The following is a 25358-nucleotide window of genomic DNA, read 5'->3' as shown; positions in this document are numbered from 1 at the left end:
CGGCTCCCAGCGCATCACACTACTCCCACTACTCCAAGCGCCACCATCGCCCCCCCTATGGTTGAACCGCACTTATTGTAAGTCGCTTTGGATAAAAGTGTCAGCTAAATGACATGCAATGCAATGTAATGTAATATTTACAAAGGAACCTAATATCCACCAGATGGCGACAAACGACTACAAGTGAATACTCATCTCTCTCGAAATGACACTTCTTCTGTCGCCACAGACAACCAAATAAGCAGGACTTTAGCAGACAGAAATGCATTCTCCTGGTAAATCAACCCTCATGTATAAATATCTTTAATCACACATCTGACCTCGCTTTGATTTGAGTATACAAACTTCCTCTGAAAAGACGTGATAATTAACTGTGACTTTCCGTGGCGTTGTTTGTCGGTGGCCTGCTGTCAGGCCCTGATTATGGATGCATCTTACACCAGAGACACACTGGATTCACCTAAAGATATGGGGAGATGTTCACATGTTGGATGAAGCCATTATTGAGTTACTGTGAGCTCCTGGTGTGGCATCGTACCCAAACTACACAGATCAATGTGCTCTCTGATGTGGTAAAGCCATCGGTTTAAGCATTAGGTTCCTGATCTGAACCTCTCGCTGCATTTCTTCTGGTCATCACATGTTAGTCCGTGGGATCACATTAAGATACTGCGTGCTTCCATCAATTGTCGGATTTGTTGTGTTTAGATTCTATAGTTACGTATCGGATCCTACAGATGGAGCCAAGTATCAAAATACATTGTTTTATTATTGAATTCCATTGTTTGTTTGAGGGAATACTTTGCATTTAACTTATTCATTTATACCTATTCCCTGTCAAAGACCTTCTGGTTTGGCCACACAGACTATTTAGGCATTTTCATTTGATAGTCAATTGATCTGTATAGAAACAGTCTTTTGAAGTGGTTGAGAAGTACACTTAGTGTTATACACAATGGACCTTTAGACCTCTTCAGTTTGGAGCCATTCCCACCCAAGGCAGGAGAGGGAAACAGCTGCATTAAAGGATCTTTTGTCCCCTGGACGCCATCATTTTCCATCTAGCTCAGAAGAACCACGTCTTCTTGTCTCTTGAAAAAACACTTTAATGGAATAGTGAACAGTCATGAGGCATCAGGCTTAAATTAAGGTCATTAGAGAAACACATATTGTTCTTTCTTTCTTCCACACCATTTGAAAGTCATTCTGGAGACCGGAAATGTAACCTTACAATATTAAAGGAATCTGAATGTCTGATTGATTATCAATTGATCATTTCGAGTCGGTCACCCCAGTTAAACATAAAATGGGGAAAGCCGGAGGGATTGGGGTCAACAAGAATTTAAAGTTTAGGGGAAAGAGGGAATCGACGGTGATCACGTTCCATAAAAAAAAAAAACGCCACTTCTATTCATTTAAGGGTCTGAATTCTCATCGTTCCTTCCTTTATGTGAACCTCGCCTCCCAGAGCTTTCCACGCGTATGCTCATTTAGTCACTGCTGGTGCTCCATGCTCTCCACTGTTTTGGAGTAGGAGGAAGGAGGAGGTGGAGAAGGAGGAGGGAGGAGGGAAAGGGAGAGAGGGAGTGGGGGGGGGGGGGGCACCGTGTGCGTCAGTGAGTCAAACATGTTCTAATAACGAGCTACATTATCTGCTGCTATTTGCAGTTTCCTGTAACCAGGCGGCAGGCTCGGCTCGGAGCAGAAAAACCCTGCGAAGCGTTTTCTCGTTGCTCTTTTGCGATGGAGAAGGTCTCACTAGGAATGGCACACGAGAGGCTGCTGGCAGAAAACAGGTAGGCGGAAGTTGTTTGTGTAGTTTTGGGCTATGCTGGTCGCACGAGTCACGCATTGAGATTGCGTTTTACACAGGTTGTTGTAAATACTTAATTTACAGGGTAGGGTGGGGGGGGGGTTGTTGCATGATGAACTGCCAGCATCATGTCAGGACCACGGACAGCAAGTTGCTGAGAATTTTAAGGAGGGTTTTAAGAGAAAAGTTTGTGTAAGCTCTGGTTTGTGAATAAAAAGCCTTCTTTTACATGCCTCTCATTGAAGGGACAGGTCATCCCAAAATCTAAAATATAGATTTTTTTTCTCTCTTACCTGAAGTTCTAGCCTTCAATCTATTTAGTTGTGGGTTGCAGAGTTTTGGAGAAAACAGCCACAGAGATGTTTTTCCTTTTTCGAATATAACTGGTCAACATTGCACTCGGCTTTTGGTGCGTAAAGCAAATACTCAACACTCAGTGTCTATTTCCAGTTATCTTGACCGTGTTAAGGAAAATAATCCACAGACCTTTTCGTGAGGTGCTTCTTGTGGGAACAAATTTTCTTTCAATCATATTTCCTACGTGGAAAAAATACATGCAGAATACATTTTTTCCCCAGAACTCTTGTATTGAATTGAATATTGTCTGTTTAACAAACGTTTAACGCTTTCGTACGTACTGAGTTCACTTAGAACCAAACCCTATCCCCTTCTTTAGGAATCCAGACCTCACCCCAGACGCCACGAGCACCGTGCAAAAAAACGCACATTCATCCGACCGTCAGCAGTAAGAGGGCCGAGGATGGCAGGAGGTGCGAGGAGGAACACGGCGATGGGGGCTAGGTTGGGGTTATATGTGAGGCTGATAGCAGTGAGTGCGTTACTGGGAGCTGATCTCAGCCGCCTGGGCCTCAAAGACCAGGGTGGGGTCAATGCTCAGACCACCGATAGAAGGGTTTTGACCCACATCCCCGGTGACATCATCATAGGAGCTCTGTTCTCCGTCCACCACCAACCGCCTGCGGACAAGGTACATGGCCCCCGCGTGTTTCTGCGTATGTGCTCGCTCTTTCTCCAACCTATGATTGCGTGACTGATGGTAGTAATCTCAGCTGTGCAACGCTTTGCCCAGGTCCACGAGCGAAAGTGCGGTGCGGTGCGTGAGCAGTATGGAATCCAGAGAGTAGAGGCCATGATGCACACTCTGGATCGAATCAACGCAGACCCCACTATTCTCCCAAATATCACCTTGGGCTGTGAGATCAGGTCAGAAACCATACAGAGACGTTCTGAGGTTATTGTTGCTAGCTGTGAAGTTAACCCTTCAAAGCGTAAAAAAGAAAAGAAAAATTGGGACAGAATCCACACAAAATAATTTATAAGTTCAGCTGAAGCCAATGTGAGGCTGATTGATTTGATGTTGACCTACATGTGACTACAAGGATGTATCTCACCACTGCAGCTCAGCAAGGAAAGAAAAAAATGTACTAAAGCAAGACTTGAATTGATTTGACTGACTGCTGAAAGCACTTATTAGCTTTGGCTAAACTTTGGATTGCAGATTTTTTTCAACAGACAAGATGCAGACCATGTTCTTAAAAAGCATCCAACTGGCTCCTCCGGGCGGCTTTTCTTATTCCCATTCAGCCTGCCTAAACGACATTGAACTCCATCTGTCTATACCAGGGACTCGTGCTGGCACTCTGCAGTGGCGCTGGAGCAGAGCATCGAGTTCATTCGGGACACGCTGGTGTCCAATGAAGAGGAGGAGAGCCACGGCAGGTGTACTGCTGAGGCAGGAAGCATGTTGCTGCAGGCGAAGAAGCCCATCGTGGGACTCATTGGACCTGGATCCAGCTCTGTGGCCATCCAGGTGCAAAATCTCCTGCAGCTCTTCAACATCCCACAGATCGCTTACTCGGCCACCAGCATGGATCTCAGTGACAAGGTTGGACCAATCAACAAAAACAATGACACCTTCACAAGCAGAAATGACACATTATAGATGTGTTTATTCTTCTAGGCAGTTTTATGAAACTCATCGCAAAGATACTTAAAGTCTGCGTTTTCCGTTTTTAAGTACAGCGTAGACTTTACAAAGGACACTCACTCGCACCTACGTTGTATTATGATGTCGCCATGACAACAAGAGAAGCAGATATTTCATTGCCTTGCTCAAGGACGATTTTCACATCACAAGTGGGAAGCTGGTGAGTGAAGGCCACATGGAAAATATCGAAGAATCTAGAATAAGACAGCGTTTGTACACCAGATGTGTTTGACCTATCCTGTTAAAACGTCAGCGCTGTTCTTTGTTTCAATCCCATCTGGAAGTTAATGACAATGAGTTAGAGAGAACAGGGTTCGTAAAGGGGATTATTATGGATGCATGTGTAATTGGTAGACATGCTGGCCAGTGTGCTGCCAGGCTTGTGAACATGTTAATTACTTCCAACAGAGCCTGTATAAGTATTTCATGAGGGTGGTGCCGTCGGATATGCAACAGGCGAAAGCCATGGTGGACATTGTCAAGAAATACAACTGGAGCTACGTGTCCGCGATACACACCGAGGGTAGGACTGTGTGTGCATTGCATTCTCCTTTCATATATATCTTCATCATTATAGTTTACCATTAAACAACATGTGTGTAGTTTAATCCGTTGAATCTTTTGTAGTTTTATACAAGGTGAAGCTTATAATAATCTTTATTTTTTGCCAGAAATGCAGAAACATCTGCATTTTTGTGCACAGTGCCACTCGCTGTTTCTACTGCAAAGTGGAGAAATCCATGGGAAATTAGCTCTGATTATATAGTCTGTGTAATTCTGTTCATCATTGGCAAAGCTTCCCAGGGAACATCTGTCAAGGGCTTTGAACTCTCCGAGTACCATGGTGTTCTGTCCCCAAAATTCTGTGCTGCAGTTACTTATAATGCGATTTGTATTTTCTTTTAATTATTTCCCCTATCTCTGTTACTTTCGGATTGAGTAAAAACTATAGATGCTGTAAAAGACTTTGATCAAATTCACCCATAATTTAAAGAAATTTAAATAAATACATGTATAAAAAGAGGCAGAAAAAGTTGCACCTCTATTCTTGTCCTTTAAGGATGGTGGTCGATGATTACAATGCTAAAGAACATGATATTTACCGCTCAAGAAGAAATATACCCCCTCAGGGAATAGAACATACTCAAAGATTTAATGAGGAGGATGCCTCAAACAGTGTCCTGCACAGTGATAGTACACTTGCTTAGCAACAGTAAGTAGATGACCTCATTTCCAGGAAAAACAGCAGAATGTAACCCCTGACAGATGCCATAATGGGGACAAATTTACTCGATTCCCAAGTGTCGTACTGGCATTACACCAGTGTATTTGATCGTGCACCCTGTGTTTGCGTGAGCCTCAGTGTGTCTCACAAAATCATAAGAGAGCATTTGGGCCATAGTGAAGGAATGAGGGGCACAAAAAAAGAATACACGTTTAGTGAGGAAAACGATCTGGAATGTAAGAATATGTTTTATAATGAGACAAAAAATGCAAACTGCTTTCTTACAGAATCCCGGTGGTTTGATTGCTTTAACCAGGCAACAAATCCCAGATTCTGTGTGTGCAATGCACGGGTTTCATGTATTCCCTTCCTTAGGTAACTATGGCGAGAGTGGTATGGAGGCATTTAAAGACATGGCAGCAAAGGAGGGGATCTGCATAGCCCACTCTGATAAGATATACAGCAACGCTGGGCAACAGAGCTTCGATAAGCTCCTGCAGAAGCTACGAGCCCACCTGCCCAAAGCCAGGGTGGTGGCCTGTTTCTGTGAGGGCATGACGGTCAGAGGCATATTGATGGCCATGCGACGGCAGCGCCTGGTGGGAGAGTTTCTGCTGGTTGGAAGGTGAGTTGAGCATTTTAGTACGTGAGATTTATGTCTGAATTTAGCATTTACTGGAGTTTTTGTGTTTCAGGTTGTTTGTCTTTGTCCATTTGCAATCCAAACTCTTTTCATGTCCGGCGTCTTTGTTCTCTCATCGTCATCCTTAGTACCATCTTCATCGCATCAGTCAACTTCATGGTGGTTCTGGGAATGTCAAGGTATTTTCAATCAACTTCTTTTGCGATCATACAACATATAACATTGTGCCAAAAAACTTGCAATACTCAAATGTGTGTTTATCTTCAAATTCAATTCTCTACTTCATACTTTCGTATTCGTTCTACATTGATGCACTTGCTACTTTCATAAAGTAAAGCTAATATAGCAAACTTTATTTTTGCTTGTATCTACCATTTCGAATAAGTTTCATCCATGCAGTTGTTTTCCTGGACCACGAGGGAGGTGTTTGATAGGAACAACATTCAAAAATACAGTGAAATAGTCATTAATCAATATCTAATAATTATATAATATTATTTTCATTGTTACAACAGTACAACAAATAAGAGCAAGAGCTTAGCGTCAAAAACGGTCAGCGTATCAGGGATTTATTACTAAGAGAGGCCACCTGAATAAACCATTTAATAGATGAGACAGTGATTTTTTTCTGTGTATACATTCTGTCTTCAAATGGTTCATCTGTAGGTTCATTTAGGGCAGAACAAAGACTGTACACAGTGCAGGAGAAATAATATGCAACTAAAAACACAAGGGGACGAAGCATTTGTGTGAAAGAGGGGGTTGATTGAGCAGGAGGTTTCAATCTCTCCCAGAATAACGTGTTTTATTTTAAGGGTTAGCTCTCCAGCTCACTCTTGTCCCTCGTGTTCTATAAATGCCTTCCCTCATTAGGAGCCACATATGTAGGCTGTCGCTCAAACCTGACAGCAGGAAACATAAAATAACCTTGAACTACATATTGCAAAATATCCTACTCTCTCATCCTCGTTTCCACAAATGGACTTCCAGACAGCTGACATCTGTTCTTTAGGAAATATTAGAGATAATTTGTTAAGATTTGGTTTTATTTATTATTGGATTTGACAAGATATGTACTGTTAATATTGGCAGATTGTGTCAGTTTGTGTGTCCAATTAATGGCTCTGTCCTTCAACATCATGTTTATGATCTCACCTTTCTACCTCCACTGCCTTTCTTTGGGTCTTTGTGTATTTGTAATTATGTCTTTTTTTGTTGCTGTGTTGCGACTAACCCTGCTAAACGCAATTTTTAACCTTTGTATCCGAGTCACTGTCCGTCTTAAGATTGTTTGTACCCACGCTTTTGTTAGGATTACGCCTCAAAATCACGAATTACCGCTTTTAGGCACCCTTTGGATTAAATGCACTTTTTCTTCGGTGCAATTATGAAGTTGTTGTTTTGAGTGAAATATCGTCAGTACAGGAAATATTGCCATTTCATTTGACACACAATTATGCTGCCACACAATTATGTTTTAACAAATTGGGTCATTCATTAACCTTTCGTCGAGCCCTACCATCCAGTCAAAAATGCAAACTGGTAGCATGTGATTTGGATACTAAGATGATAGATTCAATATCATCCTGTCCATCCAGTTTTGTTCAGTTCAGTTTTTTCTACTTTAACCATATCTTTTTTTAAATTAGAGTGTAATCCATTTGTCACATATTGGGTTTATCTTGCTCAAATCATTTGAAATGTATCAATTGGACGTTTCCTTTCAATTTGCAGCAGTAGGTGCATTTTTATTATCCTTTACCCCCTTTACCATTTATCAGCTAATTCAATTTAAAATAATCTCCATTGATCCTCATTTTATTGATCCTTGTCATTGATGAAGTTACAGGGCAAGAATAATGATATTTTGAGTGTAAATTCATACTACAAAGTATTCTTTGTCTCATGTACGTTTTCTGGCATAGGGTTTTATAACCATGTGTGTACTCAGGCTTTTTGATGACGTTTTTTCATGTACTGTAAAAAAAAAAATGATACCATACTAACTCTGGTAAAATGACGCCATTGCTTCTGACAGCTGTTTCCCATCTCGATCAGTTTAATTTTAGAAATGGAGAAATTTCCAGCCTCAAGTTCGTCCCACTACCAAGCAAAGTATCCACTCAGAAAAGATCTGGCTGGAAAGCCGAGCATTATTGTGTTGTATGAGGGGAATTAATAGCGGAACGTGTGAGTAAGTGGGTGTGTGTGAGAGCACACACTTGTGTGTGTCTTCAAGCTTGTAGGTGGTGTAGCAACACGCTGCACACAGCATATTGCCCTCCGAGGTCGTTGTGTGGGTTGCAGAGCTCTCGTTCAAGAGTGATTCAAACTATCCAGAGTCAAAGCCATCCATGCTTTCTCATATCCATTCCTATCCTTTTCATAACAGTGTACCATTTCTGTGCTCGCTTCTCTAAGGATGCGTTATGAAATGATCTCCTCACCTAGAGAACCAGGCATCATAAAAAACACCCACACTCCTGTTGTATAACCCGAGTTTGGTTAGCGCTTTAAAAAAAACCCTGACTTCCTTTGCTTTTTTTTTGGCCCGTTAGAAGGAGATGGGTGCATTTCTTTGTGTCAGCGAGGTATGAGTGCTCCCATGGATGCACGTGTGAGGAGGTGTAATCATCAGCCTTCTGCCTTTGTTGATCGGAGACAAGCGTCTAGTGGGAGGGATGATAACAGACAGAGACCTTTTCAAACAGACCAGAAAGCTTATTTAGGCCAAGCCCACAGTGTTTTGGGAATAAACAGCAGATCAGATGTGTCTGCAGAAGCTGCAATGTGATGGTGGGTATCCGGTATTTAAAGTTTATTGAGCATCAGGTACCTTTTTTAATTATCATCAGAAGGTGTTGTACCAAACTGTCCTTCTGTAGAATAAAAAAACAACATACATATTCCTGCAGGACTGGGCTCATATTTTGATATTTGGTTGTCTTGGCACATTTAATGGAAAAAACACCTCCAAATTCCTTCAAACTTGGATTTTAGAGCAAATACATGTTTATCAACCAGTGATACTTGTGACTTGTTGGTACATCTGAGTCATAATATTAAATATTTATTTCGCTGTAACTCTCTGCAGAACAGTCATAAGGTTCATCTTGCAACGCACCACCTGTCTCTTTCAATCTGTGTAAAACTGGTGCAAAATATGGTCATAGGCACTAAATTGATCTTTTTACAGTCATACACAAGATGCACTGCCATCATGGACCTTTGCTCTTTTTCCTCCGTATTTTAATTAAAAATTAAATCAACAACAAAAATCTGAGATGGAAACAAAAAAAGAGTATAACTGAATCAAAAAGAAGTAAAAACACATATGAATGATACTCTAACCAACAACGCTGTAATGTCTCTGTCCCCCTCCTTTCCAGTGATGGCTGGGCAGACAGGTACGATGTCACAGACGGCTACGAGAGGGAGGCGGCGGGTGGCATCACGATAAAGTTAAAGTCGGCCTATGTGACCTGGTTCGACGACTATTACCTGAACTTGAAGCCCGATGCCAACCTGAGAAACCCTTGGTTCCCCGAGTTCTGGCAACACCGCTTCCAGTGCAGGTTGATCGGACATCCGCAGGAGAGCAGCGTGTACAACCGCACCTGCACCTGTTAGTACACCAGTACACGTACTCCACGCGCCTCCCCGCGCTGATCCAATGGCTTGGTTTGCAGTGACTGCGTTTGTTTTCATGAGCAGGTCTCTGTTCCCCACAGGGAGAGAGTCTCTGCGCCATCAGTATGCCCAAGACACCAAGATGGGCTTCGTCATCAACGCCATCTATTCGATGGCTTACGGACTGCACGCCATGCAGCAATCCCTCTGTCCAGGATACAAGGTGCGCTATAATGAAGGCACATTTACTGCTTCCACTTTGGGGCGTGACGGCATTGACGCTACAAGCATTTGCTCCTCCCAGGGATTGTGTGAGACCATGCGACCCATCGACGGCCGCAAGCTGCTGGACTTCTTGATGAGAACCAACTTTACCGGTGTGTCTGCAGAGACCATCTACTTTGACCAGAATGGAGACTCGCCTGGCAGGTAAAGACTGGTGGGGGAAGAAAGGAGGGGAAGTTGGAAGATGTATGAAAGAGACACAGAGAGAGAGAACTGCATTGGCTGTTTCATGCTCAAAAGCTATGTACTTTAGGTATGAAATCATGAACTTCAAGAGCACAGGCGAAGATGAGTACTCTTACAACCACGTGGGAAGCTGGGACCAGGGGGGCCTGAAGATGAACGATGAGGAAATCTGGAGTAACAACAGTGAAATCATCCAGTCGGTTTGCTCTGAGCCGTGCCAGAAGGCACAGATTAAGGTATGAACCACTCCAACACGAATCGACCTGGGTTCTTTTCACATTTTCGAGAAAGATGTGTTTTAAAATGTCAAAAATAATGTTATTAAGTAAGCAAAGGTGTGCTAAATCTACCTTTTGTTGGCTCGTGTGCAATAGAGTATTTATCAACCTCCTCAAGCGATATTCACTAAAGACCCGAGAACACACAGTATAATAAATTCACTTTAGAAAAGCCATAGGCGGCGACCACAGGATTGCAATCTGCAAAAATCGATCCAAGAAGAGCCTCCGAAACCCCACCAGGGACTCGGCAGAGCTCTTTGTTCCGGCTTTCATCATGTCCCATCTGTGTTTCTGCAACTCCCCGCAGCTTCTCCGAACCATGGAGAACAATGCAGTCTGCCTCCTCTTAATCATCCAAAAAGTCTCAAAAAAGAAACCCCTCCTACACACTCTCTGTACTGACTCCCAGTTAATGTGTCAGCTCGCAGGGAATTCGAAACTCCAGACAAATGTTGTGAGGAGCATTTGCGTGTGCACACCTTCACGCCTCATCCATCAAATTCCTAGCTTTTACCGACCCAGCCACTGTTTGTTTCTCTCTGACCCCTGCTGGCATATTAATTCCCTACCTATCAGGTACCTCACACATTCTCCCACTCTCACTCTCCATGAAGCCTGTCCCAGAATGATATCATAGAATAACAGTAATGTGTGAAAATGTGACAATGAAGAGCAGTTGCAGGATCTCCTGACCTGCATGTTTTCATTCTGTGAGAGGAAACTGGCGAACCAAAGGAAACCCCAGGCCCACATGAGATATAAACCCAAAACTTCCTGTAACCGACCTATCCGGCCCCCTCTCTCCTTATTTTGAATAACGTAATTAAATGTATTCTTCTTTTTTTTTCTTTCTTTGAACCCCCCCGACGAGGGAAAACTCATTACCCTGCACCTTGGGGTAGTCAGAGTTCAAGATTAGCTACATAAAAAGGCCATTGGAGCTTTGAGACCTTTCCGCCTGCCTCATACGGGTGTGTGTGTGTGTGTGTGTGTGTGTCCAGGTGATCCGCAAAGGAGAAGTGAGCTGCTGCTGGACTTGCACTCCCTGCAAGGAGAACGAGTTTGTGTTTGATGAGTACACTTGTCGAGCCTGTGTCCTTGGCTTTTGGCCCACAGATGACCTCACTGGTAAATACGTATGCGTGCATGCGTGTCTGTTCCTCGCGCCTACATTATTTTAAATCAGGCCAGAAGGTCACGCGATCATGGTTCACCCCAAACCCCCTTAAATCAACACACATGCTGGAGTACTGAGCACACCCAAGGAGCCTTTAGATCTTTGCTGGATAAACAATTTGGCAGAGGCCTAATTTCTTTATTCAAAGTTCTGTGCAAAGTATTCAAAAGCCTTTCCCCAGCTATGTAATCAATTATTGTTTACAAATCCTGTTCCTCTGTGTTCATAAAACACATGAAGGCAGTTTCTATGTGGATGCTCCTGAGGAGAACAGAAGTGCGCTTTACCTGACATCCCTCTGATGTATCTCTGTATGATCCCTCATCTCTCTCTCACAGATCCCTTCAATCCATCATAGCTCCCATGACCACATCCACATCAAGCTGTGACACGCACAGACACAAACAAACATCCTCATACTATCACTCTCTAAGATGAATGAATCCCTCTGCGTCTTGTCTTCTTGCTCCCTGGGATCCCTCTGTGTTCTGCAGGTTGTGAGCCAATCCCTGTGCAGTATGTGCGTTGGGGGGATCCAGAGCCCATTGCGGCAGTGGCCTTCTCCTGCCTGGGCCTCATGGCTACACTTTTTGTTACGTCCGTCTTCATCAAGTAAATAAATCCTACTTCATGATACTAGATGGGTCAGAATTGATCTTCAACTTCAACAGCGATAACATGAACCAATGCGATAACGGGTTAAAAAATAACACCTTGATTTCTCCAGCCGCCTTTTTACAATTGTTTCAACCTTTGATATGTTTATTCTTCCATAGGTTTTGGGACACTCCAGTGGTCAAGTCATCCAGTCGTGAGCTCTGCTACATCATTCTGGTGGGAATATGTCTGGGCTATCTTTGCACCTTCAGCCTTATCGCCAAGCCCCACATAGTCTACTGCTACCTCCAACGGCTGGGAATCGGCCTGTCTCCTGCCATGAGCTACTCTGCGCTGGTCACCAAGGTACTTTCTTTTCTGTTTTGTTACCAGGAAAAGACCACTGAGTAAGTGGTACAAGTTCTTACCATTATTTGTGAGTTATAGCCTGGGAATTTCTATCAAACTCTATACATACATACTGTAACAGCCACACAATTAAAGATCTAAATAAATGGCCTATTATTGTAATCCATGTTTTTATATATAAATAAATATATATATATATATATATATATATATATATATTTGAAGCATTAATAGAAGGGCAGCTAAGGTTAAGGGCAGGAGCAACAGAGCTACTTCCAAAAATTGGACGTTGGACAGTTGTCAGTAAGAGGTTCATGTTTAAGACCTAGAATATAAAATGGGGATTATTATTATTGTTATTATGAATCACAAGTGTTTTTATCCACGCTAGATGTAAGTGAACCATTTGCACAACCATTTGATCTATTTTTGCTCCAGACCAACCGTATAGCAAGGATCTTGGCAGGCAGCAAGAAGAAGATCTGCACCAAGAAACCTCGCTTTATGTCCGCCTGCGCACAATTGGTCATCGCCTTCCTACTCATTCTGCTGCAGTTTGGGATTATTGTGGCACTTTTTATCATAGAGCCACCAGAGGTTTGTGTGCAAGTGTGTGTGTGTGTGGTTTACTGTGTGGGGGAGGTTCAATTCCATCTACATCTACTTGTACAGCTACAGTGACCTCTCCCATTATCTTCTCCAAGGTGATCTATGATTACCCCAGTATCCGGGAGGTGCACCTGATCTGCAATCTGACCACTCTGGGGGTGGTGGCGCCGCTGGGCTACAACGGCCTGCTCATCCTGAGCTGCACCTTCTACGCCTTCAAGGTACCTCAGCTTTCCATTGCACTCACTTAACCCATTTATTCTCATAGCATTCTTCGTCGGCTCTTAAGCTTATTCTAATTCTTCTCCCCCTGGTATCCTGCCTGCTTTAAAATACATAATAAATGGTATTTTCTTCCTTTTCTCCCACAGACTCGAAATGTTCCGGCTAATTTTAATGAGGCCAAGTATATTGCCTTTACCATGTACACCACGTGCATTATTTGGCTGGCCTTTGTTCCTATTTACTTTGGGTCCAACTACAAGATCATAACCATGTGCTTTAGTGTCAGCCTCAGTGCCACAGTGGCTCTCTGCTGCATGTTTGTCCCAAAGGTAAGACATGGAATTAAAGATTCTCAGAATCACAACAAAACAACACTCATTTTAAACCTTCCCTTTTCCATTCTTGTGCCAATAGATTTGTTGTATTTCATTTTTGTGTTCAGGTGTACATCATGCTTGCCAAGCCTGAGAAAAATGTTCGGAGTGCTTTCACAACCTCCACAGTGGTGCGCATGCATGTGGGGGATGCCAAGAAAGTGACCAAGACTGGAAAATCCTCTAGCAGCATGGCCAACTTGTTTCGACGGCGTGGTTCCGTGCAGGACAACATCAGGCACGTATGTGGGAGACCTGAGTGGGTATTAAGCAATGAATAAATTAACTCCCCCGGTGTCCTAATCAGTTTTGGACAGCTGCATAAAGAAAGTTGATATTGTTTCCTCCCGAATGCCACTATTATTTAAAATGATTCAAATAACTATTTAAAACTACTGACCCGACACCCACATACCTAAGGTGTTTCTGATAATGAGTCCATGTATAGAGATTAAAACTGAGATATTCCAAAGAAAACCTTCTTGAACTGTCTTTGGTAAATCAGAGCTGGATCCATAGCAACAGGCTCGATATGACAAGAAAAAAAACGCTCCCTGAGCTGAGAAAAGGCTACATCATTTGGGTTAGGCTTTCCCATAGGGGACCCGCTGCCTTTAAGGATTTCTCTTTCTAGGGAATGATACATGATAAGCCTCCAAAAAAGAATGGGGGATGGTAGAAATTCTGACAAGTAGAACATGCAATAAATGACCCTGCTAATGGATTACCATGGTAAGAACAATACATGTTAACATTTAATGTATTTCATATAATATTGTTTCGTGACCCTGTCATATTCATAATAAAGTTCCATAAAATGTCAGCCCATCTCATGTCTTTCGTGTGTTTTGCAGTTCCAATGGGAAGTCGGTGACATGGTCGCAGAATGAGCGCGGCCACAGGCCAAACATATGGAAGAGGATGTCCTTCCACGTCAAGAAAAAGGAGTCAGTCGAGACTAACCAGACCGCCATCATCAAGCCATTCTCCAAAGGAGGAGACGCACCCGCGGACACGGGGGTCCGGGAGCAGTTTGTGGAGCAGCAGGTGTCTCAGCACTTCGGCTGCTCCCCTTCCCCGTCACCGAGGAGCTTCCGTGGAGGTGAGGGTGGAGAGGCTGGGCCAGCCTTACCCGCCTATGAGGCGGAGCACGCAGCTGGGGTCAGGAGGCGAGGCGGGGACAACGGCCTGTGTGACGGCATGGCGGACGGTGGGGACATTAGTGTCATCGGCGTGGGCGACATCGGCATGGGGATGATCGGGGGCCAGGCTCAGGGCGCCACCATCATGGACCAAATCAGCTGCGTGGTTAACCGTTTCACCGCCAACATCAGCGAGCTGAACACCATGATGCTGCCGGGCGGAGTCCCTGCCAACCCTTCGTCCGCCGCCGCCGCCGCTGCCGCCCCGCCTGCGGAGGCCGCCCCCGGACCGCCTCAGTACCTGGGATCCAGAGGCAGGCAGGCCGCCACTGTCACCACATACGCCGAGGTCGCGGCCGTCTCCAACCTCTGCGAGAACCGACCAGCGGGTAAGATTTACGAGCACCTGGCCGGGACTTGCGTGAGCAGCAGGCGAGCCAAGGATATGGAGGAGCTGGTCGCTCTGACGCCTCCGTCCCCGTTCAGAGACTCATCTCTGAGCTCCAGCGACAGCTCACCCCCCTCGCTGTCGCCAGCCTCTGAGGCTGAGTATGACCAGCTGCTGCTGAGACACTACAGCCAAAGCTCCTCGTCTCTCTAGACACGCTCGCGCTGCGCGGTTTTGGTTCGCCCTCGTTCATCCTCCGTCGTGAAGGAACTGCGTCACACGCGACTGGATTCGTGGATGCCCTTCTGTGTGGGGATAGTCTGGATTTTTTATTTAATTTAAAGATTGGATTAGATTCATTTCAATTTTGGATGAATTCCATTCTAAATTCTAACTGCTGAAATTAAGCACAACAGGTTCAGTGCTGGATTGTTGTCTCCAAGTGAAGAACTTGACAAACTGAAACACATTTCTGGGCATTTTACAGACTTTTAGATGCTGTGCTTGACACGGGTATCTACATTTTTAAATCCCAAAGATAATACTGATACTTTTAGAAAACATAGGTAAAATTTCCTTTAGCATTTTTGTTTTATTAAATGGGAATATTCACCAATTATTCATGTTCGGTGTTGCATTTTATTATGCCAGATTGGCTCGTACTCGAACTCTCAAAATGGCATTTGCATTGTTTAGTTAAATGCAGGTGTTGCAACACTCAATCTAGTTAAGTTGTCGAATTGCTTATTGTACATGATTGTGTTTGACTTTTTAATGTTTTGAGACCTGGTGGATGCAGATTGTATCAGCATGAACGCATCTTTCCAGAAAATAGCTGAAACAACTTTGTCTAAAATCGAAACGTCGTGTTTGACACATTTCTCCTTACTTCTGATACGTTGTTAGTTTAGAAGGACAGAAGCGAGCATTTAGTACCGTGACGCTGGAGTAGAAAGTGTACAGATGCTGCATTATTGTGCGCAAATCGAGGAGCAGGTTTTTCTGTGTGGAGAACAGCTTTCCCCGAGGACAAAAGACACAAACCCGTCAGAGATTATGGACTTTTTGGATGTTTTTCTTAATTCTTTCTTTTAGACGTGATTTATCTGAATGGATGTTGTGCTTCGAAGTGGACCAAAATGATCTACCACCTCAGGATGTGTCTCAACCTCAATACTTTCCGATTCAACTCGTACCTGCTGAACAACTGCTGTCGTTTGTTGGCTCAAAATGTTTCCAGTTTGCATGATGTCAAGATTTGGTTGAACTATTTAAGCTATATTTGTAATAAATTACTTTTTGATATTGTAAATGTAAAACCGACGCCACAAATAGCTACAGTAGCAGAACAATGATACTATCAGTGTGTGTGTGTGTATGTGTGTGTGTGTGGTTATATTAAGATTAGTTTTAGGAGGAGAGAGGCAATCAGTTCTTTCTGGCTTTTTACTATGTGTCAATGTTTCTTAGCTTGTTTCTATAGCTGAGCTCATGTTTCAGGCATTATAACGAGGATATTCTTTTTATAATATTCATGAGATTTTGACAATGTTATTTATTATGCTTGAAAATATTCAATGAATAGACTTTTTTGTATCTGCATTTTGGCCTCCCTGATGATGTAGGTGAACGCCAGTATGGACTGAAAGGCTAGCAGATGTAACTGATGACTGAAACGGAGCTGGCTTTTGCTTGTTTACCTGTCATTGAGTCCTTATTCTTTCTGTATGTTTACACAGGCGGGAGTGTATCCATGCTTTGTTTTAAATGTGCAGGATTCTTTGATACTGACTGTTAATGTGAAAACCACACGAGACATTTGCCATATTTGCATGCTGGTTTGTTTACATTTTGCAGATGTTTTCTATGCGTTATGCCAATAAGTCACTAATGTTATCTACAGACATTTGTTGCTTATCTCTTCATCTGCCTTTCAAAAAACCTGAATTTACAAATTAAACGTGCTGCATTAAAGGTTTCCATCCAAATAAAATTCTTTATCATTGAATTATTGGTAACTTTTATTCACACTGTAGGAATTGTTCATCTAATCAAAAAAAAATTATAGTGTAAGAGGATTTATCAAGGAGATTTTTCTACGACACCGTGTTTCAGGGAGTCATGTTTCTTCATAGAAAACTGGATCATGTGCAGCAGTAGTTATTTATACAGCCTCAAAGTCGATTTTACTTATAAACTTTCTCTAAATAAGAACATAATTATGTCAAATCACGGGCGATAATTAATAAACCTAACTAGAATAAGGGTTTCTGGGGCAACTCTTTATTAAATAACTTGATACAATGCCGCGCGTTGCGGTAGAAAATTGTTGAGTGAAATGAACATTCACAAGATGGCGGGCAAAGGGTACAGTTTAATAGCTTTGAGGGGCCGAGGGAGAGATCAAAGCCTCGGTGGTCCAAGCCCTTTGTTTTTCCTCGGCATCCCATGGTGCTCTTGTGCTGTTACGGGCTGTGGTCCACCCTCATCGATATGAATCGAATGGAAAACATATAGGCGCACTATTATGTAATAATTCATGCACCACAGCTCAGGATGAAAACAACCGTTACGATGATTTCTCTCACTCCCACAGACGGCTTTAGATTCACACGACAAAGACTACTGCATGCTATACGTTTCTATATTTGGCTCGAAGTCGCTGTCTCTGTGGCCCGTCTGATTTATGTCCTCCTTGCCCCCTGGTCCATGAGTTCTGGTCCTCTCTACTTTACTTTTTGTATAAAATAGATTTACTAGTCCTCCCTTTGACTACGTGACCGATCATGTTACATTTATTGCACACAGGTGGTAATTATGGAGGTAATTGGTTGAACCAGATTTTATTTAAAGGTATTGTAGCAAAGGTCTTCAACGTGGCAGGAGAAACTTGTATATATAATGATATTTATACATACATATATATATTTGCTGAGTAATATGTGAGACTGATTTAATTTAAATAATTCATCCATTAATGGTAATGAACATGCTTCTTAGAAATATTCACCCTGATGCCAACTCTTCTAGCTCTGATGGTTCTGTGGTTTACCCTTGTGAATGTCTTTGTGTTAGAATATCTACTCTTTAAGAAACTATTTTAACAGCAGCATTAACGTTGTGGAGCAGGCTGTCTGACCCTCACCGCCTTCTTGTTCTCTTCTCCCACCGTCCTTCACTCAGATGTTCTTGGTCCGTGATTAGTGGGTGGCTCTGTCCTCAATATTTAAACGTGGCTGGAGAAGGTTCCGTCTATTCTAAGACTCGGCCTGCTGCGTATATATTTGAGCCTCGCTCCCTGTTTCAGTTGTTATTTTGAAGACGGAGCCTTGGTAGTCCAGCTTTTGTACATTTAGTTCCAGTCCGTTTAGGATTCTGGTAGATAAGGGGGTGAAATTCTGTTTACCACAACCCCTGATGTAGGGTTAGGGCTGTTTAAGTTATTTTTGGCCAAGTCTCCAGACTATATAAAATCGTATTGGTTAAATAATTATTGGGTATGGCATCCTTTCTTTTGTACAAGGGTTAGGGTTTTCCTGTGACCGTAACACATGCCCCAATAAGAGGTTCCAAAGAAAAGCATGACCCCTCTGTAAATGTCAACCTGCAACGCTGTGTTTGTCCGGTGTGACATACCTGATCCAGCAGTTGAATGTGCTGATAAATATGAGGAACGTGTATATTACATAAAAGATTTTTACATACCTGATATGCTTTGCCACAATGTCAAAAACGAGAGCATGTGCATACAACAACACAGCAAAATCTGGTGTTTGGCAAAAGTGTTGAAATCACACTGCAAAAAGGTTCAACTCTTACAGAGTCAATTGTACGAAAGAGCTGGAGTCATTATCCAGTGTCAAGATCAGATTCATTCAAATTGAATCTCACAAAGTCAATTTAACTCTCTGAAATTTGCTGTGACTGCCTCTTTTCTTCTGCTAATTGCATTGCAAGAACCTGAGCAGTTTTACACCCGATATCACTTATTTTCTAACTGCATCTAAACTGACATTTAAGGTTTTAAGATGTCCTTCTTTGGCAGGGCGATGGCCACCTGTAGTGAGAGTAGGACACCTTTTAGGCACTGCAGAAGACAGGGCCAGGATAACTCTTAACCTTTTGTATTATTTAGGGGAAGGAGGCGACTATTCCGCAGCACGCACAGGGTTAAAATGTGAGATTCACAATGGCGGAGTCTTGCAGCGGGGGGGGGGGGGGGGGGGGGGGACTCCATAACAGGAACCAGCGGGCAGCGCCTTTTCCTCAACCGCGCGCACGTCTCCGAGGTCACAAGTTCCAAAGCGCACAGCCCCTCACACGCCGATCACACGTTTCCCCACTCCCACCACAAGGAGACGCACGGGATGGAGCGAGGGGAGGGGAGGGGGAGGGGGGGCACACTCAAACTGCCCTCACACCGTGTCAAGACTTTCTTAAAGCGCTGGGATCCGATCAAGTGATGAGCCGTCAGTCAGCGCACTCCAACGGCATGCAGAGCCTCCGGAAGGAGTACCTGTACAAGGTGCTGGTGATCGGGGACCTGGGGGTGGGGAAGACCTCCATCATCAGGCGCTACGTCCACCAGACCTACTCCACCAACTACCGGGCCACCATCGGCGTGGACTTCGCCCTGAAGGTGTTGAACTGGGACTCGGAGACGGTCCGGCTGCAGCTGTGGGACATTGCAGGTGGGCCACAGACGGGGGGGATATCAGAAGTTGAATTTCTTTGGTTTAGTGGGTGTAAAACGTAATTTTCTGCGGCCACTTTAGTCATTTAAACTGTAAGTTTAAAGCGGCTGGGGTGAGAGCCTATGGGTGTGATGCGATTTTATGTGGCTACTAGTTGCAAGTACTTTTTTGTGTTAAATATGTCACATGATTCGGTGAACTCTTCATTCCGTTGGAGAAAAAAAAACGCTTGTCATAGTTCCTTAAAAGTCGATGGTGTGGGAAGATAAGACTTCTCTTCAAAAATGACAGTGAGACATGACTGTTGTAAAAATGCACAACTCACTGTGAAGAGCAGTATTTTATCTCTCAATTTCAGACACACGCGTCCGGCTTTTTGGCATTATATTTACAGAGAGCTTACTTTTGAAACAGTTGCTATAGGTAACAAACCCCCATAACCCTAAGCTCCCTTGGTTACTGGGTAAGCGATTTGGTGGCGATTTAACAATGTTAACAATGGCGACGGTGTTTGGGGAAGAACAGCATGCTGTCGTTCAGTCATTCATTCAAGGTATGATGCTGCTTCATGTGATGAGGCCCATGTGAGGGAGATTTGGAAGCCAGTCACATGGGTTCCATTGTAGCCAAAATAAAAACATCATTAGTCACTCACGTGCGCCCACTCGCTCTGAGCTGTCAAATGAAATTATTAGTTGCATCTGATTGAGTCTCATCTACCTGGTTCCTTGTTAGGAAGATTAGGGAAAGACTTTATACTCTATGGAGTGTTACATTTTACATATTGTACTTTGCACAATACATTTTTACATGTATACATACACACGTTAAGAAATACATACATTTATAAATGTACTGAGCAATGAAAGTCATACATGCTCTTGCACGAAAAGGGGAAGTTCCCCATCCAGGTCCTGCCTGGTTTTTCCGCTTCCTCTTACTCATGCAAAGCCAAAATGGACTCTCATGAGCCGGTGTTCATCAACCATGTACATTTTCTGCTGAGGACGAGCAGGATGTACACACAGAGTTCTGTTGACTCTTCTAACTTATCCAACCTTATTTCTGCATAAACACACATTGTAAAATTCTTACAGTTATATTATATCAATACAGCTATCGTCTGGGACAAAGTTTATTTTCACAACAAGTCAGGCATTACAGGTGTAATTCAAGTTGGCCTATTATCTGCGGGAATAAACAGTCGCATTGACCGTCTAGTTAAGTGCAACGTGACAGCCAGTCCACAGGAATGTCCTGATTCATGCAAATGCAGTCTCGGCTACACGCAGTCTGAAACAGCCACGTAAATGTCAACTGCATCAGCTGCCTTGCAAAACCACGAGTCTCTCATCAAACCGATGGCTCGCAATAACAAGTGTTGTCAAAAAAAAATGACCGAATCTCCCCGTGTGCGTGTGTTGGTTCATCGAAGGTCAGGAGCGTTTTGGAAACATGACCCGAGTGTACTACCGTGAAGCCATGGGAGCCTTTATAGTGTTCGACGTGACGAGGTCCACGACCTTCGAAGCCGTCATCAAGTGGAAAGAGGACCTGGACTCCAAGCTAATGCTGACTAATGGACAGAGGATTGCCACTGTGCTGCTGGCTAACAAGTGCGACCAGGGCAGGGAGGTGACCAACAACGGCATCAAAATGGACCAATTCTGCAAGGACCACGGCTTTGTCGGGTGGTTTGAAACTTCGGCTAAGGTGAGAACACAGAACAGCAGAGGTTCTCCCAAGAAAGTTTGTTTTCTGTTTTCATCGTGTCCTTTTTTGAGATTCAACCCGCTCTTATATCTCTTTGCACATTTGAACCTGGAGCCAAAAGACGCCTAGTTAAGCTTTGCATATTACTTGAAAATATAGCAAACAGCTAGTCTAGTTCTGTCTAAAGGTAAGACTGCCTACAAGCTACGGGGTTTCCACCAGTAAATGACATGCCCCTCGGAAACCTGGGCTTAAGTTGACTCAGCAGCAGTTGCACATCATAAATAGGCCAATTGTTAGTCATAAAACATCATATAAGATAAGATAATGCCCGACGGATTTTAGTTCATATTTCACATAGTGTTTACCTTTTTATACAATGAAAGAATGCATCTCAAAACATCAAAGTATTGCTCTATTCATCCACATGTTAAGGAATGGGCCAGATGGTTGGCCCAGTGAGCGTCTGACACACTCCGTAGAGATCAGGTCTCTTCCGTCAGTGAAAACATCCCTGCGGAGCCAACTGGAACTTCACATCCTCGTGGAAAGTGTCTCTGCAAAATTAATTTGAAAAGCAGGGTCAAGACAAGTTATTTTAGCTAAGAGTTAAGTGACGATTTTTTTTACGGATTTGTAGAAAGAAATTGTTCATCAATAGGAAATGCTAAGTATTTTGTGTGCCACATACTGTACAGTATATCTTTAATATTTAAGCTATAGGGTCAATATATTCATCTTTGAACTTTATATATTGGTATTTATATTGGTACAGAATACAGTTTGTAAGAATGGAGCTGCCACAATATCTTTACGAAACATTCATTATTCATTACTTACATTTCTGTAATACAAACTGAATCAACTTTGTTCCACATACTAATCCAACAACTAAAAGAAAATCTAGTCTAAAATGTAAAATGACTTATACAAAGCTATAAATTCTACAAAATGTTTTTACATTCACACATTCTCTGTTGACACTTGTGTGTAAGAGGCTGGCATTAGTATGCTGCCATTGTGGCATCAGGACTCAACATTCTGAAAGGTGAAAGGTCATAAGGTGGAAGTTCATCCATAAATGTCAGAAGGCTAAGCAGCCGACACACGTTCTCCTTTTGTTGTCAATTTTGTTTTTGTTGCACACATAATGTTTGTAACGTGTAGGTGATAGCATGCCAGTGAACCACATTTGGAGCAGGCTGTAGGTTGAGGCCTGCACAGGCTGCACTGAAGCTGAAGCTGCAACGTTGTGTGCTTTACTGACTTAGCTGAGATGATCGTTTTGGTATCCATCACTAACAGATCCTTGAAAATCAATTGTCAAGAAATTCATGAATATTTGCTCTGTTTACTAGACACTATTTTTTCTTAGGATCATAGATTTATTCTTTTCTTTTTTACCATTGTCCTAACGTAGAGATGTAAACAAGCAAATTGTACGACAGGATTCATAATTAAGGAAATATAACTGACAAAAAGTAATTTAACCCTACACATTATAAAAGAGAGGAAAATATAGACCTCTGCTTGACCATCTTCTCTCTGTTTTAGGACAATCTTAATATCGGTGAAGCTGCAAACCTCCTGGTGAAGCACATCATGGCGACGGAGAACGACATCCTGAAAAGCGTTCTACCAGACACCATCTCACCTCAGCTTGACTCCAACAGGCAGATGAGCTGCTCCGGCTGCTTTAAATAAGCAAAGCAGACAGAACACCACGAAAAGACATTAGTACAAAGAGGGACATGGACACCAGTCACCCTTCTAAGGATATGCAGTACAGATGTGCCTCTTTGGTCCAAACCCGGGTCAAAGATTTTATTTCGGTAAATGTTTCGGAGTTTTGTTTGTGTTCTCAGTGGCCAATAACAAGAGAAACGTGGACTGAGAAGTAAGAAGCACAACTATTTGTGACTTATCGTGCTTTGACTTAAAAGTTATTTCGGCTTCGGCCCTTTTCCGAGTTATTTGGCATGGGTTTTCAATTTATAAAACAAGGGCTGTCTTTTTCAGCTATTGAATGCCCTCCTAATTATATGTGGGAGAGGTCAGGCACTCAGCGTGCTGGCAAAACGCAACAGACGGTGAGAATGCTCCCAATGCGTTTGATGCTGCGGGCCCAATCGTGTGCAGGAATTACAGAACGCAAACAGGAGTTGTGCTGTTGGTTCGGCACCATTTCAACTATGATTGTGATGCTGACCACATACTGGCTTCCTTTACTGTTTATGCTCCAATAGCCAGAGAAAGCAATGTTGACTGTGTAATGATGTGAATTTTGCACATAAATGTTTTTTTTTAATGATTTTCTAGGTTATTTACATGCTTCTATAATAGTAATGCCGGCGTAACGTTTTTTCTACGCCACACAAAGTCCCAACACATTCTTTTTATTTTTTCGGGGCAAAAACTTAAAGGCAAAGAAATCTAGTTTCACTAAACTAGTTCAGTTTGAGGTACTCAAAAGGTTTATTTGTAAACGGAAGGGAGTGGTTGTCCTTGTGCTCAACATTTGCTGCCATAACCACCATACATGTCAGCAACATTTAAAGTGATTCATTTCAATAATTATTCATGAGAGGAAAAAATTGTGTCGATTGTCTGCATGTAAACTGGACTGGACACGAGTTGCCAAAGCCTAACCCTCTGTATCCATGGTAACTAGATCATTTTTCATGGTTGTCCTCAACATCTGTGAGAAGCTATTCCCATACAGGCAAAAAATACACGCGTCTACACACTGCGCATAGATTTTCTTCTCCCTGCCTCTTTTTATATCAGTTTTTCTAGTCTCCCACTACACTCCTCTTGAAATATGGCTGCTTCCAGTACCTTTCTTTAGCCGTGTACGTCACCAACCCCTCTCCTCCCTATTTGTCTCGTTCTCTGATTTGCAGTATGTGCGGCACATCCCATAAACGTGCACAGGTTCCACTACACACCCAGAGATCGAGTACTTTTATTGATCTTCCAACAAAGAATCTTTGAAGTTGTTGTCTTTTTGGCGACGTTGCGCCTCCGCATTACTTGGCACTATGTCCGTAAAAAAGGCAAGGTGTACTGCGCTCAATGTCCCTTGGAGTCCAGTGTGCCAGCCCTCTAGGAAGTAAGTAGCATTATGTGGATTGTTGCCGTTGAGACAAGTGTCTCAGGAAATGTTAAATGATGTTACCCTTCCCATTGTTCAACTGGTGTTTGGCAGCAGTGCTTCGTGCACAGTGTTTATATATCTGATCACAGCCGTGTCATGTGTTCTTGTGTGAGGGCCTTGTTGGTCATTTACAGCATGCGCATTGGGCCAGACGGGCCAAAAACAACTCGGCCTCGGCACACGATTACAGTTGTGCTCCTCATGTGGGTGGGTGGAATAATCGGATGTCAGCATGGCGTCACACTATCCTAGAAAGAACCGCTGGTTACCTATTGTGCATTGTTCCGTTCCATATTTATTGCAAAGTGGTAAAAAAATAAATGAAGTTATATCACAGGGTTTTGTAACACAAAGTGACCTCAATGTGTACTCTTGCCATTTAACTTTAACCTGTAACAACCTTTTTTACAGCCTCATGATCACTAAATTTAACCCACACTGTTGTAGTGTGTTCATGTGTGTGTGTGTGTGTGTGTGTGTGTCCTGATCAAGGACCCTCAGGTTCTCATTAGGAAACCACATGACTGCATGGATTATCCTCTGCCAGAGGGATTAGATTTGGTCGTCTGCTCTTGGCCGATGTTTAAAAACATCACCACCAACTACCCATCAACTGATCCAAAGAAGCCATAAATCCACTACGAAAGAATGCTGTCTCAGCACAAAAGAGCTTTGTGTAGGCTTTAGAGGGACATATATATAACATAGAGAGTTATGTTTTCATTAGTGTATGATGATCTGAAACCAAGAATGATTGATGGTTATGGTTGTTTTTGTTAGATTAGAATTAAACCCTCATATCTGCACAGGGAACAGGTCCACTTCATTGAGTCCAACATTTT

At 43.0% G+C, this 25358-nt stretch overlaps 2 protein-coding genes across 2 annotated transcripts; both read left to right on the top strand.

The window, feature by feature from the left end:
- The first annotated feature begins 1600 nt into the window (after window positions 1–1600).
- Window positions 1601–16960, top strand: grm5a (glutamate receptor, metabotropic 5a). The gene is made up of 18 exons (XM_037467453.2): window positions 1601–1796; window positions 2490–2801; window positions 2904–3037; window positions 3458–3719; window positions 4230–4344; window positions 5422–5671; window positions 9079–9314; window positions 9421–9542; window positions 9624–9748; window positions 9858–10026; window positions 11073–11199; window positions 11743–11860; window positions 12025–12211; window positions 12653–12811; window positions 12919–13044; window positions 13195–13377; window positions 13491–13660; window positions 14277–16960. The coding sequence occupies exons 2-18, from the start codon at window positions 2574–2576 to the stop codon at window positions 15163–15165; spliced, it is 3600 nt and encodes a 1199-aa protein (XP_037323350.2). The 5' UTR covers window positions 1601–1796; window positions 2490–2573; the 3' UTR covers window positions 15166–16960.
- Window positions 16961–19314: 2354 nt separating this feature from the next.
- On the top strand, window positions 19315–24948 carry rab38b (RAB38b, member of RAS oncogene family). The gene is made up of 3 exons (XM_037468524.2): window positions 19315–19643; window positions 21082–21359; window positions 22914–24948. Exons 1-3 carry the CDS (start codon window positions 19415–19417, stop codon window positions 23061–23063), a joined length of 657 nt encoding a protein of 218 aa, XP_037324421.1. The 5' UTR covers window positions 19315–19414; the 3' UTR covers window positions 23064–24948.
- The last annotated feature ends 410 nt before the right edge of the window (window positions 24949–25358 follow it).

The sequence above is a fragment of the Pungitius pungitius genome, chromosome 16 (genome assembly GCF_949316345.1).
Source record: "Pungitius pungitius chromosome 16, fPunPun2.1, whole genome shotgun sequence".
NCBI lineage: Eukaryota > Metazoa > Chordata > Actinopteri > Perciformes > Gasterosteidae > Pungitius > Pungitius pungitius.
This window is presented reverse-complemented; position numbering and strand designations above follow the sequence as displayed.

Excerpts from the sequence above, each read along its gene's own strand:
- rab38b (XM_037468524.2), top strand. The coding sequence starts at position 19,415 with ATGAGCCGTCAGTCAGCGCACTCCAACGGCATGCAGAGCCTCCGGAAG. Across the intron at positions 19,644-21,081 it reads GCAGCTGTGGGACATTGCAG|GTCAGGAGCGTTTTGGAAAC; the intron begins GTGGGCCACAGA and ends GGTTCATCGAAG. Across the intron at positions 21,360-22,913 it reads GGTTTGAAACTTCGGCTAAG|GACAATCTTAATATCGGTGA; the intron begins GTGAGAACACAG and ends TCTCTGTTTTAG.
- grm5a (XM_037467453.2), top strand. The coding sequence starts at position 2,574 with ATGGCAGGAGGTGCGAGGAGGAACACGGCGATGGGGGCTAGGTTGGGG. Across the intron at positions 9,749-9,857 it reads AATGGAGACTCGCCTGGCAG|GTATGAAATCATGAACTTCA; the intron begins GTAAAGACTGGT and ends TATGTACTTTAG. Across the intron at positions 12,212-12,652 it reads ACTCTGCGCTGGTCACCAAG|ACCAACCGTATAGCAAGGAT; the intron begins GTACTTTCTTTT and ends TTTTTGCTCCAG.